The sequence below is a fragment of the Heterocephalus glaber genome, unplaced genomic scaffold (genome assembly GCF_053883595.1).
Source record: "Heterocephalus glaber isolate CG9 unplaced genomic scaffold, H.glaber_assembly_v1.0 deba00001504, whole genome shotgun sequence".
NCBI classification, from domain to species: Eukaryota; Metazoa; Chordata; class Mammalia; order Rodentia; family Bathyergidae; genus Heterocephalus; species Heterocephalus glaber.
In genome coordinates, this window is record NW_028258324.1 from 63,311,337 (window position 1) to 63,333,190 (window position 21,854).

Below are 21,854 nucleotides of genomic sequence, written 5' to 3' on the forward strand. Positions count from 1 at the left end.
TTCTCCCAGCTCTTCTGATGAACTTGGATGTTTCAATTTCACTCTAGTGTTAGCTTTGAAAACGCCCCTTTTGGTAGGCATTGTGCTAGTTTTGGAGATGGATGAGATAATCATAGTTCCTGCTCAAAGGAACTCTGATCTAGTTTGGAAAAGCATCATGTATCAGTATATAAATTAAGGCAATAAAAGTGGTCCAGAGGACTGGAAGTAGGATTACTAACCTGACCTAGGAAATTGAAGGATGTTTCAAGCAGGAAATGCCATTCAACTTGGGGCAAACACAGGACAGTTCATTCCAAACAGAAGACTCACCACGTGCAGACTCAAAGAGATTTCAAAGCTTATGAAATATTTAAGGGAACAACCTTAGATTCTTGTGCAAAGTTGAGGTGCTAAAACAAGTGACTTCTAAAGTCTCTTGTTCTTTCTGAGACTGTCAAATATCTAGATATTCATATTTCACTATTTCAAATTCAGACATTTTTACCAAATTGAGGAGGCGTGAGATTATGCCTAAATTTGAATTTCCTTTTACCATTTCCTAAGGCACTGATCAGTTATAAGAACATAAGAAAAAATTCACTTTCTGGTTTTAGATTCTTTATATGTTGATAACAGCCTGAGTGATGATTTTTTTCTATTATTTTTTCCACTTTAAAAAACACTGACACTCTCATTATTTTGAAATTTTGAAAAGAAACTCTCTGAAATATTTGCTTGGCAATCCAAAAGTATAAAAATCAACATCTTCATCAGAGCATGGCTGTTTTCCTTCATACTTGTTTATTCCTTATAGTATATTCATTATATTCCTTACATATTACCTTACATATTCCTTATTTATTATATATTTTATTCATTATATTCCTTATATTTATGCCTTATATTTCTTCCTTATATTTCTCCTTCCTCCCCTGCTTCTTCTTTCTGACACACATTTAATTAGGAGGAAACTTCTGCATGAGGAGGTTAGAGCCCCATCTTCTGAGAAATCCTAGCCAATAGAGGAGGTAAGACATGACTTAGACACAATAAATTTAACGCAACGTGGAAAGACGTTTTGGCTATGACAAAGCCAGGAAGTATCCGAGACATTCAGAGAAGGAGAGAGTCCCGTTGGAGCTCATGATGCAGTTGGGAGGTGTTTGTAAGGGCTTGAATAAGGAAAGCTATTCCCACCTCACCCAACTTTGTACAGCATGAGCACCCTTTGGTTTGGGTTGGAAAAACACAGCTGAGGTTCTAAGACATTCTCTGCTGGTTACCTGAGTATGTTAAGTCTGCTCTCTGATCTAGGGAAATATAAAATCAAGAGGGACTTTTCTTTCAGATGCCAGCAGGCATGAGAAGAGGCCATATTCCCCATATCTGCTTCTCTGCAGGTAGCTGGAGTAGGTGGGCTTCCCTGCTGCTGAGTTTTAGTCACGTTGGTGCTCTCTCAGAATGGTACCAGGGAAAGTACTTCAAGAGCTGCTTGGTTAGTGTATTCACCTAAACAATTCTCTGCTTTGTATCATTGCCCATAAACATATACAATTGGGCACTAAATGAAATAATGTGAGTACCACTCTGCCACTCTTCATTATTTGTTTTCCAAATGAAAATGTCCACCATATCTATTAGAATTCCAACTGTGCTGTGCTCTGTGTTTCTTTTTCTATCCAGGTGACAAATTGCAGACGGAAATTCCCATGCTGTTTTAAAATTTTATATTTTGATGTTTGCTGAGGACCTACACTGTGTTAGGCACTACTACATGCATCATATGGAAATGTCCCACTTTTCCTTTCCCTTCTTCCTTTCCACCAAGAGAAAAACAGAAACAAAGCCTTTGTAAATATAGAAGGGTGCAGGAGTTGAAGGGAGAGCAGGGGGATGGGGAAAAAACTAAGAACCAAGATTTATCATGTACAGGTACAAATTTCCAATGATGAATGTCATCACAGTGTATACCTAAAATGTACCAATAAACTTAATGAAAAAAAGAAAGTCACACTTTTATCTCCTCTTATCGATTTCTGGGAATGTTGTTGAAAAGTCTCAGGTGTCGACGTCCTAATAAAAATGGCTATCAATTATTCAGCACATACTTTGTGGCATGAACTAAGCTAAGTAATCATTTTAATGCATTTTCTTTTGTTCCTAGAAGTAATCATGTTAGTATTTTAGTCTCATTTCAGTGATGACTAAGGGACAGCAAATTACTTAATTAACCTAGGTGTTACGTTCTATAGGTGTTTAAGTATTGACATTTGAAATCAGGATTCTGATTACAAGTCAAACACTCTTCTGCTCTAAGACATTTGATTCTTTTGAATCTTATTTCTTTCACAGTTGCTCTTTCAAACACAGCTAAGCCTAAAATCAAATGTGTGTGTCGTTTTGCTAGATTTTAATGTATGTAGCAAGGTGTCACTGCTTTTTTTTTTGTACTATACTATCGCCTACAATTCCTAAGTAATTTAGGAAGATCAAAAGAAATATTACTATTCATATTGGATTGCCATCTTCTGAAGTGGGGTACTCTCTGAGTAAAATGAGTCAGTCCTTTCTTTTACAGGAGAGTCCACTAGGGCCCAGAAAGTGTGAGAAAGGCTCAGGGACTAAGAGCAAGCTAACAACAAAAGCAGGAGCAAATTCATTCATCCTATGCATTCATTTATTGTTTTGTTTGATCAGATTCATTGTATTAATCATGAGCTTAGCTTATGAACTATAATAATTATCAAGACACAAAGATTTCTGCCCTGGGTGACTTCACAGTCAAACATAATCCTGATGTTTGAGGCCCAGTGTGTGCTTTGCTTTTCCTCGTCTGTGTAGAAGGTCTTTCTTAGTCCTTTCTGGGAGGCCACACCCACTCGGCCTTCTCTCATGAACATCCCAGCACACTTCTCATAGCATGTGTTTAATTCTGACTGTGGTCGCCAAAAATGCCAGGTTCATGCATGAGACAGTATGCTGTCTGAGGGGAGAAATTATTTTCTTAATATCTTCCATATGGTAAAGCACTTTGGCATATGATAAGTACCTGGAGACTGAATGATGGAGGGAATAGATGTAAAAGGAAAGGGCAACAAATGCTTTGGTATACATATAAGTGATACATGCATACATAAATATAAATATATAAATATGTTATATGTATGCATTAATAGTAATATGTATGTATATGCTTATAAATGTTACTTGTGTAACAAATGTGTACATATAAAATACCTACATACACAAAATACAAAATATATATGAATATATATTTTATATGTATTCTGTATATGTATACATGTATATGTATACAATTTCAGAATGCTAAAGAATGGGGACTGGTGAAGGAATGAAAAATATGATCTATTGCCAAGTTTCATTGGAAATATGTTTAACTGGCAATAAATAAATTAGCAAGTTCCAAATACAGGGAGTAAGTTATTGCCAAGAGCAAAACATAGGTGTTTACACACTCTCGTCCCTGGCATGTGAGTCAAATTGCATATGTTCAAGACAAAGGCAAATTCATTTCTTCACTCAGTTTTCCCTAGGCTATTGTTGTTTTGAAAGATAACTGGCAGGCTAATGAATACTCCTGAAATGAGTTGCAAGTCTGTGCTTAATTGAATCTTTGAAGCCAGAGAAGTACAAGGGGTGAACTAATTAAGGAAATTGTTTATGGGACTATCAGATACTGCAGCATCTAATACATATCCTGAAGGCAGTGTCTGTCTGGAAATTACCTGGTGGAGAAGATCCTGAGGCAAAGTGAGTGCCCCGCCTTTCAGTGGCTATGTATCCTTGACATGTTGCACCAGGTGCTTTGTAACAAGTGCTATCTGGTGCTGAATAAAAATTCTCATTGGCATCGCAAAGAATCCTGTATTTTAGTGATACTTCGATGGTTGCAAAGAGAATTAGAGCTTTTTACTCCTATGCAGTAAATCAGCGAAAGGAATCCCTATTGTTTTTTTTTAAAAATCTTCTTTTATTTGAAAACAGATGTTGGATGAACAAGATGCATGCAAGTGGACAGTATGGAAATGCCTACCTTATATGCTAATTGGGGACATTTTGGGGAAAGCATTCATAGTCTTTTATGGAGAATTTATAGTTGAATTGATCTTATCTGAAAAGCTACATTTAAGTAGATGAGGATGAATAAAAGGTCCAAGTAAGGAAATAAAATAATTTCCTATTTGGAAGCTCAGAGCTGGAGTAAGTACTAATGCCACTACTTAGCAAGTCCATGGCCTTGACTGCTTCCAGCCAACTGAGCTTATGCTTTTATTTTATTTTGCTTCATATTGTTTTGTTTACATCTGTAACTTAGGCATGAAATAATCCTAATAAGAATGATTTTACTGGGTGTTTGTGAGGATCGAATGGAAAGCATCTCTCATTATAATCTGCGGGATGCTGTATGCAACTAGGTTTTGTTAATCTCTCTTTCTTTTTTTTTAATAAAGCCTAAATTATGGCCTTTAATTGAAAAATCATACCTCATTCTGGAGAGACTAATGGACTTAGAATCAGGAATTCTCGGCTCTATTTCTGCTTAAGTCACCAAGAACTTTGTGACCTAAAGTATGCCATGTCTCTCTCAGTCTTCAACTTCCTAATCTTTAAAATGAGAGAATTGGCTGGGATGATTCTTAGGGTATTTTCCATTCAAGCTCTTGTGTTTGGTCATTCTGTATTTAAATCTTTATCATGAAAATCTGTAATTCTTTCCCCCAAAGATTCTGAGGAACAAAAGTTTAAGATGTTTGCCTACTCTCTCTTAATAAACTAACAGCCGCTATGCATTAAAATGCAAAGCCCCAGAATTCTGTGACTTATTGCTGGGTTAAGTTCTTCTCGCAGGGGCTCCCTGAGATTGACTATTCTGAAAAGAAAATCACAGGTTGGCATTTTATGGATATTGCCAGTACAGTTTTCTTTTTAAAATTTCACACACATTTTACTGGGTTTAAGAGAACTCATTAGCAAATCCACACACATTAATTACACTGATGATGCAATGGGGGGCTATCTGACAAAGAAGAAAATTAATGAAACACACGTTGAGGTCTGATTCTACTGAGAAGCAGGGTAAGTCCTGCCTATAATTTCCAAGAAAGTAGAAGTGAGACACTGTGCTATTACGGAAGTCAGTGAGGGTTCTAAACTCGTGGGAATATTAGCACCCAGGCTTACCTAAGACTGTCAGGTATTTAGAAGGGGAAAGCATGCTCTCTTACTCTCAGTCTCTCTAAATTGTGAGCGTTATTCATATCTGACTCTCCCAACCCACCCATCTACATCTTTTTTAGAGGACAGAAAAAAAAAATGTAGGTCATTTCCTTTATTAGCTGCATAACCTTAGCCAAGTTACTTTTTCCCCTCTGTTTACTCATGGATAATAACACTCACTTCATAAAATTATTATGACAATAAAAAACTTGATATATACAAGGTATTTAGACCTGTTCCTGGTAAATAATAATAGGCCCTTAACATCTTTGCTTCAACTGTTAGTTCCTTTATCCTGAGTTATGGAGATAACTAGTCAGGTTTAGTTCTTCAGTGGCCCAGGGGTGGAGGATTACCGCATTACCACTCACTATCTTCGCTTTACTTAACTACCCTGACATCACGTGGGAAGATGAAAAGGAGTATATCCTAGTTTATTTTGTATAAATAGTGTGGTATCGATGAGCATTATAGGGAGAGTCATGGGATTTTAGCATGGGTTAGAGTACCTAGCAATCCTCTGGTTAATATCATTTTTATAATAGGAAAATGGACTCTCAGCAAGCAGGAAAAAATATGTTCAAGTATTCATATTGAATCAGTAATATCGAATAAAAATCCAACCAAAGTTAGGAATAAGTCCATTAGAATATACTTTCTCTATCGACTCTCTCCTCAACGTAAAATTATCTCTTCCTTTTATTTGAATTGTTTTAAAACTGCTCACTATCAACTAAGATTTCCTGATCTATAAAGAAATTGTACTGATGAAGTGAAAAACCCAAAACAAAGGTCTTGAGAGCCAACTGTGAAAGGAACAGCTTTATTCTGACTTGTGCCATCTTCACAATGAACAGACTGCTTCATTATTTCTTATTTATCCTCATTCACCACCACCACTTTCTCAGAGACAGAGGGACCCAGTTTGAAGTAAAATTGTGAGATGTTAGCAGCTTTGGAGAGTTTCATTAATATTAGAGTCACTTATTCTCATGGCAGTCTCTCAATAGCTACTAATGCCCTTTCTCGTTTCAACTAAGCAATCACATTGAAAAATATTAGGATGCTTTACAGTGTACACACTTTTCTTGTTGTTTAGAATCTCCAAAGCCAAGTGCTCTTGCTCTTGATTCTAGGACCCATTCAAAAATAAGGTTGAAAGACCATCAGTTATTTTTAAAAGTTCTCATTTTGTAGATGAATGAACTGATAAATGGAGGTTAAATGCCTTTCTATAATCTCATGGCTTTCTTGCCAGCTATGAGGACATATATTTACACCTCAATTTTGAAGATAATACAGTGTATCTAATGCAGGGAGATACCTAAAAAAATCTTAGTTCTCTTTCTATTTCCTATTTTAACCTCCCTTTCTTCCAACACTTTTGACCTATACTATGAACACAACCTAGGACATTTACACTGCCCTTCCAGAAATGCTTTCCTTACTTACACTGTAATAGGTATGATTTTCTTTCCTTACTCCCCAATGCCACAACGCAACAGAACATGATCCTCAACAGTTCATTAAAAATTATCTTCTTGGGCTGGAGATTTAGCTCAGAGGTTTCACCACCTGCTGTGCAAGCGCAAGGACCCGAGTTCGATTCCCGTTACCAAAAAAAAAGAATCATCTTCTTTAGTTACCCTGGCTTTACAACACATTGAATACCATACTAAAACAAGTATGTAGCCCTGTGCTTTCTTCACAGTGTTAGTTTTAACACGATTCCCTTGACTGTCTCGAGTTTTCCATTCTATTGTCATCCCTGCTCAGCAATCACTTTCAGGATCCATCCATCCTTATCTATTCTTACCTTTTACTTTCTTTAAAAGAGGAAAACATTTCTCAAGAATTGCCTTGAATGCAGCATATGATGATTTTGATTTATTCCCTACACTCAGTAATGTTGACCAAAATTGTTTTATCAATATGCATCTCAGCTCTTGTAACATTTCTCTCCTTAATCTTAAACTTGACTTGAAGGTCTCGGCAGTGCGTAACTCTATATTTGATTTTGTGAAGCCCTTTATCCCAAGGGTGATCTGTACTTTTTTATATAGAACTGCCTCACTGAATCCAGTGCCTGAATCCTATGTGCCTGTGGCCACATAGAATATATTTCTTTTTTCAATATGCACTCCTCAGACTCTTGAAGGTAAACACTACATTCCTCAATTTCTCCTTCCCTGGCTCTATTTATTAAAAGATTTATATTTCAGATGTGGCCATGATCTTGGAGGATAACAGAGCGGGGGTGCCTTCGACATAGATTTTGAGTGGCTTTAACTTATTTGCAATATTACAATAATATAAATGGTCGCCTCATAACTTCATTTTGTGGATTCTTCTGCTGAAATGGAACATGACTAGAGCTTTGGATTTTGAAATAAGCAAAACTAGATTTTAAATCTGAACTTGACCAGTATTTTAGACAATTAATTAACTTTTGTGACCTTCATTTTTCTCCATGTAATGTGTGGGTAACAATGTTGACTGAATGGAGTCCTTGAAAGGTTTAGGCAAAATAACTAGTTTAGAGCCTCTAAGGTACCGGGAGCAGGGAGGTACCTTAAAAATCTTAGTTTTCTTTCTATTTCCTATTTTGACATTCTCTTCCCTCTAATGCTTTTAACCTATACTACAAACACAAAGGGTTTGTTTGTTTGACTTTTTTTTTTTTTGGTACCGGGGATTGAACTCAGGTCCTTGCACTTGCGAGGCAGGCGGCAGAACCACTGAGCTAAATCCCCAGCCCTGTTTTACATTTTTATATGGTTCAAGGTAATAGGAATAAGATTTGGCTGAAACTATAGAAGGACTCATGAGGAAAACCTAATGACTCCTTGACTGAAGTCGACTATTAATCCTCCATATTCTGTAGTGCAGGAAAATATCCCAGTGTGGATTTTCATCCTAGAGCTACATCTTAGCAACTGTCATTAATTTTGTCTATTTCCATGAAGCTATAGATTATATAGTTCCTGTCCTAAGTATCAATGTACAACTTTTCCATTAATTATAGGCAGTGAAAGACTGACTGTGTAGAGATGATGATATAAGACTTTACTAAAAACTAGTGTGCAACCAAGGAAATTACTGCACAGAGAGTAATTTGCAACTTAGTGGTCCCCAACCCCTGGGCCATGGGCCAGTAGTGGTTGGTGGGTTCTTAGGAACAAGACCACAGAACAGGAAGTAAGCAGCAGACTAGAGAGTGTAGCTTCATCTGTATTTACATCAGCTCCATATAGTTTTCATACTGTGGCCTGAGTTCCACTTCCTGTCAGATCAGCAGCAACTTGAGATTCTCATAGTAGTATGAACCTTACTGTGAACTCCACATAAAAGTTGTGCTCTCCTTATGAGAATCTAATGCCTGATAATCTGAGGTGGAGCTGAGGTTGTGATGCTAGCATCGAGGAATGTAATTATTATGTATTGCAAACATATACTAATAAAAATCTACCCTCCCTAATCTGTGGAAAACTTGCTTCCATGAAATCAATCCTAGGTGCCAGTGATGCTGGGGACCACTGATCGAGATAACTTGATATAATTTATTCTTTGAACGCCACAGATGTGGACCAGCATCTTAGAAGTTTCTCTCAGATTGTTTTACTGCATAGTTTCTGGCAGTAAACTGATTCTGTTTGGTAGAAAATCTCTTCCCTTGACAATCAGAATAATCATAAACATGGATGAATCTCTAAAAACCCAGGTACCAGAAGGAAGACACACCATCTTCCTTGAGTTTCAAATATAGTTTGTTAGGGTCAGGCCCTTTTTAAAAATCTGATTCCTGAAATTTTTTAAAAAGTTTTTTTAAGACAGGGTCTCACTGTGTAGTTCAGGCTGGCATCGAACTTATAACAATCCTCCTGCCTCAGCCTCTTGAGTGCTGGGATTATATGCCTGTGTCACTTTTTATTTTTCTATTGTGGTGTGGATTTATGTTAGAGTTTATCAGAATAGCATCTCAGAAAACAGGAGCTCTACATTTGAGCTAGATGTACGAAGGAAAACCCCTTCCAGTAATAAGACATTTTTCCTCTCCACAGTGTTTATCAGACATTTGCATCTTTTTTGTTTTATTATAGCTAGCACTTAAAGGATGCTATGAAAGACTAAAGGTGATACCTGTATTAATAAAAGCATGCCTTAAGTTTTGTTTAAAGTAAAACTTGAGATTATTCTTACTTGTTCTAAATATTTATTACTTTTAAATCAAAATTAAATCAGCTTACATTTATAGAGTATATACTATATTCAAAATACTGTACTATATGATGTTTTACATACCATACAAAATTCATTACAGAAAAATAATTGTAAGTCACCCCCCCAATTCTACATCTGATCTTACACAGAGATCATACTTAGATGGCTTCTGTTGTTTATCTTTTTTGTAATGAATTCCACTTATCTTGAAGACAACTTTTTTTCCCTTAACTTCTATCCTTAGAAAATAATAAATGATTCTTGTTACTTATCTTTTAAAGACCAGCCAAGGCTATTTCCTTCTCTTGGCCCTTTTTATGGAGAAGAGGGAGAACTGCCAAAATGAAGAGAAACGACTATGACTTTTCTTCATTACTGTATTCTGAATCAACCAGGAAATAATCTTCCAGTTTACTTGTAAAGAATTCTTTTATCTTCTCTTGGTGCTTACAATGTTTATACTTTATCAAGAATGGGCTGATGACTTAATAAAATCCCTTCCAGTTAACACTACAAGTTAAAATACTAATATCCTGTCCAAAACATTGTAAGACTATTGTTCCTTCTTGCTACAAATACTGATTAAATAAATGTCCTTATATAATGATTTTATCCCCTCTTTCCGAAAATCTAAGAATTGAAATGCATTTATCTATCTACCTACCATCTACCTACCTACCTATCTGATTGCCTGTCTTGTCTGTAAGCCTTTGAATTACCTAAACACATAGCCAACTCAACCACTGTCCCCCTTGTCATGCTGGATATCTGGATTACCCTGCAAATATAGGCACAGAGGAATGTAGTTTTATGACTACAGATTTTACTAGATGCTTTCATTTACTACCCTAGATTTCCTGAACATTTTCTTTTCTTGCTAAAATGAAGCTCTCAAAATGTTTTTAACTTTAAATTTAATTTTCATTATTTTGCTTACCCTTACAACGCTAATTTAGAACCCTTTAGATCTTGTACTCCATCCGTCCAACTATCCATCCAGTCTGCTGCTCATGCATTTGTTCATTCCCTTATTCAAAAAACCAGTGCCATATTTTACATATATTATTTTAATTTGGATCCAACATATTTACAGATGAATAAACTTAGTCTCAGGTAAAGTAAGTAGCTTTATTCATAGATAAATTATTTAAATTGCATATTCTTTTTCCTTTAACTTTCATTTCAGAGAATTCTAAAAATGTAGGGCCAAAATGTCTTGGTTGTTTTGCCTTTTTTTTTTTTTTTTGCATCAGAAATCGAACTCGGGACCTTGCACTTGCTGGACAGGCGGGGGGACCACTGAGCTAAATCCCTGGCCCATCCTGGTTGTTTCCTTTGCCAAACTGTCATTAGATCCTGTGACATGTTTTCTTAACCAGCTGGTATATTCCAGTTATTTACAATAAAATTTTTTCGGTGTCAAATACTGACATACTGGTAAGCACAGGATCAGTTGGGATGCACCAATTATTTTATTTTTTACAGGGCTCATTACTATGCACATGAGGAGTACAAAAACATAAATTAATTATGATTTTGAAATTATATCTTAAGTGTCAGTCATGTGCTGGATACTGTAAGAGATCGCTATTTTAACAGATCCATTCCCTGAAAATTTCAAGTCTAAAATTAGAAATGAGAGCAACTAGGAGTGGCCCGAGGAGATAGCAGCTCTGTAAAGATGGGTGACAGTATGGATGTTAGGATGATCAAAGCGTTTTAAGGGCATTTCAGTCATATTCTGGGATTTAAAAAGTCAGTTCCTTGCTTTATCTGATACCTGTGTCTCTCTGCCTTATTAGTATATTTCTTTTCTTCTGTGAATGTGGGTGTGTCTGTATGTGTATTAGGTGTGTTTGTGTGAGATAGAAAAAGAAGGAAGGAGGGCAGAGGTAGAGGAAGAGAAGGGGGAAAAGCAGAAGGAAAGGGAGATAAGAGATATTAAGACTAATACACAGGGCTAGATATGGGAGCAGAAATCTGGGAAAACATACTATAGAACAGTGAGTGCATGAGTGCCATGGCAGCTTGTTTGTCAACACCGAGAGCTCTAAAAGGTTCGCCATCGCGGCCCCAGAAGATGCTTTTATTTAACAGATAGATTTAATTTACACAGAGAATTTTAGGGGGCATTGATAAAGCAAAAACAAAGCAAAACAAAAAGCCCAAATCCACTGGGGAATGCAGAGGCTACTCTTGAGTTAACTGAATTTGTTTCCTGATACAAAGGGTAAATGCTCCATGGTTGTTTGGAATGACTTCTGTGTCTGTTTGGCTTAAACAGATAGGGGAATGATGGTGAAATTCACTTTTTCTTTCCTTCTTTTTTTTTTTTTTTTTGGCGGGGGTCGGGGCTGGAGATTGAACCCGGGATCTCAAGCATGTGCATGTGCTCTATGTAAGTCATTGCACTGAGGAATTATTCATTTATTCGTGTATTTATTATCTGCTATGTGCTAAACACTATTTAAAGTATTGGAAATACGAACATAAACAGCAAAGACATTGCCCTTGTACTTATGACTTTTATGTGCTAGTGAAGATCTTCTAGTCCCATTTCTTTTCTGGAGGGAAAGGTTGCCCCAGGGTTAGTAAGAGTGGGAATTACAAGAAGGCAAAAACGATGAGCATTCCATTGTGCTGGGTTTTCTAACATCCTCAACTCAGCTGGGCAGGAAAGTAATCAAGTCCCCTCATCCCCCTCCCCATCCCCCACCTCCAAAGTGGGATGTGACAAACCAGCACACTTTTTCTTTAGGAATGGAAACGAAGAACATGGAAAGTCATCTCTTTTTAAGTTTCTCTCTTTTTCATTTTGATTTAGCTTCCCTAGTGTTGTTTTATAAAGCTGAACTGGAATTCAGGGACCCTCTTATAAAGGAGAGTCAGAAAACCATCCCTTAGCTCTCTGACCCAGAAAGAGGGAAAAGCTTCAGCAAAAGAGAATTCAGGGATGACCCCTTCATGGTCATCCTAGTAACCCTCTGGAGGTTAGTGAACAAAAGGTCATTTGGCATTTCCATTTTTTTCTCATTTTGAACTTAGAGCAGTAAAGATACTAAGATCAGAAGTCCAGAATTTAACTTACAGATCTTTATTCATTGTGTGAGTTGGAGAGATCATGCCACTAAGTCTCAGTTTGTACAATTGTATATTATTATCTCCTTAGCTTTAATCACAAATTTGTTGAGTCCTGGTGAGATAATATATGGGAAGATTGGTTTTAAACAGTAAAGGACAATATACACATAAGAAGTAAGTATATCCTCATTTTATTAATTTTATTACATGATTATACTTATTCATGGTATTATATTTTATTGACATACTGCATTCATTATATAGATGATAAAAGGGAAGTTCTAAAAATAAATTCCATGGGATTAAATCTATACTCTCCCAATCCTCAACTGGGTGCCTTAGGTTAAGCAACTCAAACTCTTAGTACCCTGGTTTCTTCATTTATAAAATGGAGACATAACAGAATCTATGCATAGGGTCGCGGTATGGAATGAATATGTTAGAAATTGTAATGCCCTTAGAATTATGCAGGACGCTTAACAATGATCACATTAGCTATATACTGGATCTCCAAACAGTCTCCACAACATTGCAGATTTTTTTCTTTTGGAGAGTGAAAATAACTATCCTTCATCTGTATCATAAAGAGGAATAAAATCTGTCCTCTTTCCTGCTCTGAGAGGCAACCAAGACCAGACATATAATATATAATAATTCAACTGTTGAACTGTTAAATAAATTATAAGTGAATTTGCTGTAGAAAGTAATTATTATATATTATTAGATAGCAATAGTTTGCCTTGCATTTGCTGGCCTATTTTAACTGACAACCTGGCAGAGAAGAGTAAAGAAAAGTATAGCTATGTATAGGATAAAACTGCTGGGGAAAAGTTCTTTCTCCATCCCTGAAGCCTATTCTGACAGAGCCCAGCGAGCTGTCTCCAAGCTTTGAGTCAGGGGCCTTATCTCAAAGCAAGATGACATATAATTAGAACAAGTCTTCTTTATGTTCCCAACAGACAAGGATACTGACAATATTCCACTAATGAAAATTCAGTTTTCCATTACAAAGTCAAGGTTAATCATTTATTTCAAGTAGATTTTTAGCCTTCATTAAGTATATTATGTCTAGGAGTGAATGATGATGTGCATGAATCACAAGTTATAATTTCCTGTTTTGAGAGGGCTCTATTTTATATTGGGGACTTGATTTAAAGGAATAACTTCAGTGACAGCATGTTCATTCTCATACTTTGAATTATTGTCACATATTCTTTGAATGTCAGAAGAGCCCAGTTAGGTAGATATTGCTAGTATCATTTCTGTTCATCTATTTCACACTTGTGGTTTAGAAAGGTTGATTTATCCAGTAGGATAAGATAGTGAGTGGGTGGTTAAGATAAAAGAAAAAAAAAGATCATGATAGTATGAAAAGTAAGCTTGTTGAGGGTAAGGAGAATGTAAAGGTATAGAGTTCCCTTTGGTAAATGACAAAGAACACTGGTTACAATATGTGTTCAATACAATGTTTAAAGTGGATTTGTAACATAATCCTAAAGTTCAATTTGGGAGTTGGAAGAGCTGGACTATGAATAAGCAAAAGATAAATATTCCTTGCTTTTCTTTTTAAAAAATGGAGATGATTAAGCCTGTCCATGTTTTGTTTGACTGGATGTAACAAATATAAACATAACTGTAAGTAACTCTTTCACATATATCTGGTAGCTTTCTCCAATTTAATTAGAAGTTTTTCCAGACATAATGGCTTCAAAGTTAAAAAGGAAATTCTTTAGCTGCTCAAAAATCATAGTAGTCAGGACAGGCGGGGTGGTGCATGCTTGCAATCAATCCCACACTGGCAGGTAGAGGAAGGAGGAGTTCAAATTCTAGCCAAGCCCTGGCAACCTAGTTAGAGACCCTGTGTCTAAAAAAGAAGAAAAAAGAAAGAAAGAAAAAAAAAAGGGCTGGGGATGTAGCTTAGTGTGAAAGCCCTGGATTTAATCCCCAGTTACCGTTCCCTGTGCAAAAGAGGACCTTTAAACTATCTGGTTATTTCACTTTGGTCATCAGTCGTTTGAACTTCTTTCCTGATTTCAAAATGCCGAGATACTAGTAATGTTTCCATTAACCATGAAGAAAGGCTCAAGAGTTTAAATGGCCTAGGCTGAAAAGGTATGAATTAACAAAAAATTTAAGTATTGATTCTGAGCTCAACAGCCATGGACTTAGGTCTTATATAGTTTCTCAGATTTCTCTGCTTACCTATTCTTCTCATGCAACGCCCAAGATGACTTAAAGGGCCACATGGCTACAGGCTATAGGGATAAGCACTCTGACAATAGTCACAAGAGTGCAAGGGAAAAGTTACATCTTGGTGCCATAGGATCCCAGACATCACAGTCTTCTAACCGAGATCTAAAGACATATAATGTCTATCTCAGAAAGCTGCCATTGGATGTTTCGTTTTTTTCTTTAAGCACCCAATTTGATTTTGTCATGTTGAGAAAAAGACATAAGCTTCAAACAGCAACTGTTATTTGCTTTTTCAACTCCTCCCTCGGTAATTCCTTCTCACCTGCAACTCTGTCTTGGTTGTCTTCTGTATCAAAGCATCCTAATTTGTAGAAAAAAGCAACACAAAAAGATCTGAGAACACATATCCTTTTCTCAGACCTTTTCTTAGGGCACAGGTCTGCACTTTCGAGTACTGTGCCAGATCTTCAGTGTGATTTTACTTTCCTCTAGTATTATCTGCATTACACACATTTATTGAGCTCTCAAAACTCCATGACACTTGGAGAACTTGTTAAGAATCAGATTCCTAGGCCATAAATGTGGAGACTTCTGCTTCATATCCTGAGAATCATTTATTCTGAGAGAATCATCAGGAATCTGCTTTTTAAAGAAGTATCTCAGGTGATTTTCATGAAAAAAATAGTGAACACTATAATCATCTCTTTCACTCATCTAGCGTTTTCCAGCTTTCAAAATGCTTACATGTGCCTATTTACTTCTGTGAGGTAGATGGGAATCATTATCTCCATTTTGAGGATAAAAGAGAGACTCCAAGTTTAGCAGTGATATGCTCAAGGCTTCATCACACACCTCCTCCTTGTTTATTTCTCTGGATTTTTCCCTTAGCTGACCTTTTTCTGATTGGGCATTGACTTGCAAAAGGCAGGGAGCCCCCAAAGCCAGTCAACATGATCTGTGGCTCTGTTGCTCAAGAGTAAAACAAGATCACTGCTAGCAAGGGAAAAAAAGTAATTTTAATTGAAGAATGTAAACCTTTCCCTGATTGACAGTGTTACCCATAGATTTTAAGAAGTCATTGTTGCCCCATCCCCATGCAGTTTTGAATGTGCACTCATTTTCACTTCCGGAGCAGAGTTGGTGTGTGTGTGTGTGTGTGTGTGTGTGTGTGTGTGTGTCATCTCATCTGTCCTCTGTATTCTGGGAATTCCAGGAATGAATCCATCATCCTCATTCAGCAACACCGAACTGCTGCAGGAGATGTTGGCTCCTCCTGAGCACTTGGGACTCCCTTTCCTCAGGGTGACTTGTCTGTCTACTCTCCCTCCCACAGCTGTCTGTCTCCTTGACCCCAATCTGCCAGCCTCTGCTTTGCCCACCTAGCAGCTTGAAGGTCCAAGGCCCCAGATCCAAGGCACTGTTGGGCTGGTTGTTAGGCTCAGTGCTTGTTCTGAAGAACAAGGATCTCAACCTTTTAGTTGTGCAGAAGAATGTTACCTTTGCCCACAGGTTTGTGCACACGCCTGGAGCACTCTGGGGCTCTTCTGGGTCCCTTCCTTGGCCTGAATCAGGATCTTTCCAACGTATGCCCGTCTCCCTTTGGAAGTCATCCATTTCATTCTTTGGCACACCGGTGAGGCTTGGAGAGATGTCAGGGAAGAAGAGACACTGGGAATATTTGAAAACAAGTTGAAGAGAGCTAAGAGCTGGTCCAAAATTTTAGCATGAATGAACTGTGATTACTCCTTTCCAGTTTCCAAAATCCCTCATGCCGCCTTTAAGGTTAGATGACTCCAGTGTTTCTCTAACATCAGCTGTCTTCACAAGCACTTTCTAGTCCTGCCTGATTGCCAGAGACGGTTGTTGACTCCTTTTGCCAGCCCTGTCACTCCCTTCCCCCACTTTGGTGCAGCCAGTTCACCTCGGTCCGGGTTTTTAGGGACTAAGCCTGCTTTGTGGCAATCCAGACAGAACCAAGAAATTTGGGCTGTAAGGAGGCGGAAGCAGTCTCCAAAAGAGCCGAGGGTGGAGCCCGACCTGAGAGCCCAAAGGGCATGCTACTTTCTCCAGTATCTACTTCCTTTCTTCCTAGATAGAGAATGCGACCTGGAAAAGAGAGAGAGCGAGCAAGGAGGGGGGGCGGGGGGGGGGAGAACAGGAATAGGAATGAATTACCTTCAGCTCCACTACCCCTGACCCCTTCTCTGCATCCAGAAGCCAGGTCCTTCCCCGACCAGCCGCTGTGTCTTTCTCTTGGGGGAGGGACCGGACAGAGCAGACCCGGGCTGCAGTTCCCTCGCTCTGCCTCTGAGAATTTCTCATCCAAACCTCAATCACGTAGGATTGCGTAGAGAGGAGAAAAGGGGAGAGACAGAAGCCAGAGAGGGGTGAAGGGAGGGAGGAAGGGGAAGGGAGCCCCGGGCGCGAGGAGAGGCAGCAGGACCCCGCGCGCCGCGCCTCCCCGCGCCCTGGGAGCTCGGCCCCCACCCTGTCCCCGTCCGGGCGCCTCGCGGTGCGGGAGAAACTCCGCCGCCGCCGGTCCCTGTCCCACCCGCAGCCTCTGAGTTTCCTGCGAAGCCCGCTGGCGCTCCCGTCCCGGCAGCCGGCGGCGGCGCCCTGAGCCACAGCCCCTGAATGGGACTCCGCACTGAGCGCCCCCTTCCGGGCCCGGGGAGGCGGCGACTGGGGGCGCCCCGCTAGCCCGCGGCTGCGAGAGGCCGCCCGCGCAGCAGCAAGTTGGGCGAGTTCGCGGCCGCCCGCACCCGCCTCTCCCTCGTCCCGGTCCCCGAGGGCCCGGACTGCGCGCGCGGCCGCCCCACGCCGTCGCCCGGGGCGGCCTAGGGACCTCGCTGCGCCCCGGGCGCCAGACTGTGGTGGGCAGCTCCGACCCAGAGCCGCAGCCGCCGCGAGCCTGCGTCGCCCGCAGCCAGCCCCCGCCCCACCCGAGCCGACGCGCAGGGCCCCGCCGCTCGCCGCTCACTTCCTTCCTCGGCCAGGATGGGCGGCGCGGGGCCGAGTGACCGGCCTCGCGTCCGGCGGGCGAGCCCCATCTGACCTGCTGCCCGAGAGCTGCCGACTGCCCGGCCGGGGCGCGCAAGCCTGGGGGCCCCGGGCGGCCAGGCGATGACCTGATCCCGACCCCGCCAGGGCGCCCCCTGCCTCCCCCCTTCCCTCCTCGCTGCCTCGCCGCCTCGGAGCCTGTGCGGTGAGCGGCTCGGTGCGGCGGCCCTGGGCGGCCCCTGGCGGGGAGCTCCGGTGGAAGGCGTGTGGGCGCCGAGCCCGAGAGGGCACCTTCGGCAGGCAGCGTCGCCTCTGGAGAGGGGCTTATTTAAACTACTGAGTCATTCTAGATTGAGGATTCCCTAAATAGTCACCAACTGTGCCCGTCTCGTGCTAGAAAGCAAGCGGAAAGGGACAGCGCGCCCGCTCCCGGGACCCCGCGCACCGCCTCTCCCCTCGCGGGCCGCTCCCGGGAGTGCTCGGCCGCCGAGGATCTCCCTCCCTCCGCCCTCCCGCCCGCCCTCCCGCAGGCCTCCCCCGCCCTCCTCCCGCTCTTTTTGCAGGGCTGCTGGAGGAGAGCGGCGCTCACCGCAGCTGGAAACAGCTGCCCGCGCCCCGCGCCCCTGGCCGGACTCGGGCGAGCCGCTCTCACTTCGCGCCTCTCGGATTGCAGACCTCGGGCGGCCGGGCCCCGGGGAACCGCAGCCGGAGCGATGCCTTCCGTAGACCTTACCCAGCCCCAGCCCAGACGGACCTCCTAAGCTCCAGAACGGCGGGCCGCAGGGAGTTAAATTGCTGCCTTCCTCTCCTCTCTCTGGCGGTTGGTGTTTCGTTTTCTAAAGGAACGTTTTATTCACTTTTTAGTATTTTCTACCGGGGGGCACGCTACCCGCCTCGGTGAACAGACTGCTTTGTAAACGGGTTTTCTACGTATGGATGTGTAGCTCTACTTGGGACACCTGGCAACGCTTGCGCCTCTCCAACCGGGGCACGGGCTCGTTATTTTGGACATTCTTTACCCCTTCCACTTGGTACCCCAACGCATTGTGACCAAACTTCCCACTGCCCCCTGGACTGGGATCGCCTTGGGGCGCACGTTTGGGGTGCAGACGTCTACTTCGCAGGAAGGCCTGGGACCGCCCCGCCCCCGCCGCCAGCGGTTGGGCAAGTTTACATCTGGATTCTCACACGTCTCGTTGCCACTGCCCAGACTCTGACTAACCTTGTGGGCGCCGGGTTTTGCACACTGCAGCCTCCTCAGACATTACCACTGCCTCCCTGCTCCTGCCCCTTCCCTCTTGCCGCCGAGGTCCTGCCCTCGCCCCGGGGGAGCGCGATCCCGAGGGAGCCTTGGAGCCAGGGGCCTGGGGCCGGCGCTGAGCAGCTATGGCTGCAGCAATAGCCAGCTCGCTGATCCGGCAGAAGCGGCAGGCGAGGGAATCCAACAGCGACCGGGTGTCGGCCTCCAAGCGCCGCTCCAGCCCCAGCAAAGACGGGCGCTCCCTGTGCGAGAGGCACGTTCTGGGGGTGTTCAGCAAGGTGCGCTTCTGCAGCGGCCGCAAGAGGCCGGTGAGGAGGAGACCAGGTCAGTAGAAGCCCGGACAGTGGACTCCCCAGAGGTGGACATCCCTTCTTCCCTTCCCTAAAGCACCAGGCGCCCCCACTCAGGGAAGGGAACCGGGATCTTCCCGTTCCGGCCCCTGCTGGTCCCTCATTTCCAGACATCTTTCAGCCACCCTGTTAGTTAATAGTTTCTTGTCCCGTGTTAAAGAAGTCGGTCTACACTTTCGCTAGGATGAGAGGCACGTGCATAGGCGCACACAGTTCCTAATAGCCCATAGAATCCCTTGAGGCCAGTAACTACTTCATTCTTTCCTTCCTTCAGTCTTTCCCTCTTCTCTCCCATCCATCCATCCATCCACAGAGTACTTACACTGCTTACTGAGGACCTAAAAAGTAAAGCTTTTCCCTGTATCTCCTAACACATGATAGACATTTAGTAGACATCAGATGAACTTAATCTCATTTTCTCATTTACTCTCATTTTTTAAACTTCCTCCAGCAGCACATGGTATTGATCTTTCAAGAATCCCAATCAATTTCTTACCCCTCCATTTTTCACACACTGTCCCATTTCCTGTTACACATTCTTTTCCTGTTCTCTTCTTTCAAACACTTTGATAGTTTCCCAGGGCTCTGCTGTAAACTTTCCTGTCCCATTACCATGCTCTGCATGCTCACACTTTTAAGACACTAAGTGAACAAGATAGCATCCACAGTGTGGCTTCAGAGAGTATAAAGAAAACTTGAGACTTCCTGGAGATTTTCGTGGTATAGCCTTTTGGAAGCTGATTCTCTTTAGCAGCCCTATATGTCAATGATTAATCCTTGATGTATCTTTCTTTATTTAAAAAGAAATATCGGATGTTTTGAATTTCAGTGTGATGATTCTGACCTCTACCCAGGCCAGTATCCCAGCTAGGGAGAATGAAAACATGTGCTAAGATTTGTGTTTCCACCAAACCATTGATCCTGGAGATGTAGCTGTGGGGTGAATTGCAATATGCAGGTACTCTACCTTCCAGTGGACAACTGAGAGGGAACACGGCCTGAATGGAAAACTGGTCTGTGGTCAGTTGACTAGCTTAGGTTAGCCTCTTTGCAACCCTTAGTCTGGTGCTCTCTTGGGTCTCAGGAAAGAAGCACATAAGCTGGCTTCAAGAGGGGCTCAGAGTTAGCTGAGGAATTTGCAGTTAAGATTTGTGAAGAAGTTACCTTGTTTTATTTCCCATTGGACTTTCATGACATTAGTCACTCATGACATCAGTGGGCTCATTTGATTATTCTGTGGTGGCAGCACAGTAGTAAACTGCAGAAGTAAACAAAATAATTATGATCCCAAGGCAGGAGCTACAAAAGTTTCTGTTATTTTGCATCCAGTTAATGTAGCCTGAACATTTTATAAAATGAAGATTTATGCAAAAACTAGAGTTACCTCTGTGTATTAAATAATTCATGGTAGGGGAAAATAAAATCTCTTGTCTTGTTGTGCAAGGATCATTTGGAAACCTTCTCTTAGGGCTGCTGTGGTCTACATGGAACTTGAAGGCTCCGAACATAATGCGAATCTTGCATCTCAGTCCCAGAAGGGCATCATTGCATCTGATTGGGATAATTATGTGATACTTATGAGTTGATCCTACTGAGCCTTCTTAGCTAAAATCGAGGTAATGAGCACTATCAGTGGATTATATTTGTGAATGGATAAGTTTAAACTCACTTGGTCTTTGTTAAAGTTGGTTTGCAGGTGAACAAAATGCATGGCTTAATTTTGCTTGGAAAAGAAAGACTGTACGAGTTACGTCCTGTGGCCATTTCCTTAGTATCTCATTAGAAAATGGGACTTTCTAAGTTTATTGTTGTATTCAGTGTTTATTTAGTCTGCTTCTCTTTTTTTGTGTCCACTTAGTGTTTATTGTGGCAGAGAGGATGCTGACTGGAGGCTTCCTTTAGCTAAGGTGTCACAGTAACAATTTGGCAGAGAGGGCAGGAATTGTTGAGACATTCCCAGTGAAAGGGCAACCTCAATATATTTGTACACCATGGTCCGGGATTTGTTCTGAGGCACGGAATAGAAAAATGCAAATGTGGGGTGCAGAAAAGCTTTCTGAAAAGATGATAGTGCTATTAACATTGCTAACAAAGGCAAATAATTAATCTCTTGATTTACTGTCGGTAACCATGACTCCCACAGCATGGGATGAGCCTGTTTATAGAGAGATACCACCTTCTACATCTCAGTTTCACAGACAATTCTTTAGTGGATTGGAAGTTGCTCAAGACTTTCTAAGCTATATCTTTGTGAACCACAAACTGAGTCACAAATGGTAAAGTGGTGAAATGGAAGACCTTGCCCTGATAAAGAATCTCCATTTGAATTTCTGTCATTGGGGCACATCTTCAACTGAGCAGACTTTCCAGGAGAGTGAGGCTGAGACAGTCTAACCCAAGTATTTCATGGGAAAGGTTGTGGTTGTGTTACCGACACACCATCTCTCAATCTCTTTGCTTAGCTCTTTTCAAACTCTGATGCGCATGATGCCGAAACTTTATGATCAACCTAAAATTATCATAGAGAT

The 21,854-nt window shown here is 41.4% G+C and overlaps 1 protein-coding gene across 3 annotated transcripts in view; it reads left to right on the forward strand.

The window, feature by feature from the left end:
* Fgf12 (fibroblast growth factor 12) overlaps window positions 1-21,854 on the forward strand; it is a 533,909-nt gene that overhangs the window by 275,350 nt on the left and 236,705 nt on the right. The window contains exon 1 of one of the 3 annotated variants that reach the window (XM_004834770.4): window positions 18,009-19,300. The exons of the other annotated variants lie outside the window; for them this stretch is intronic. Within the exon in view, the coding sequence (XP_004834827.1) occupies window positions 19,102-19,300 (199 nt within the window). The 5' untranslated portion in view covers window positions 18,009-19,101. Of the gene's footprint in view, window positions 1-18,008; window positions 19,301-21,854 lie in introns of those variants that run through there. 3 annotated transcript variants of the gene reach the window in all.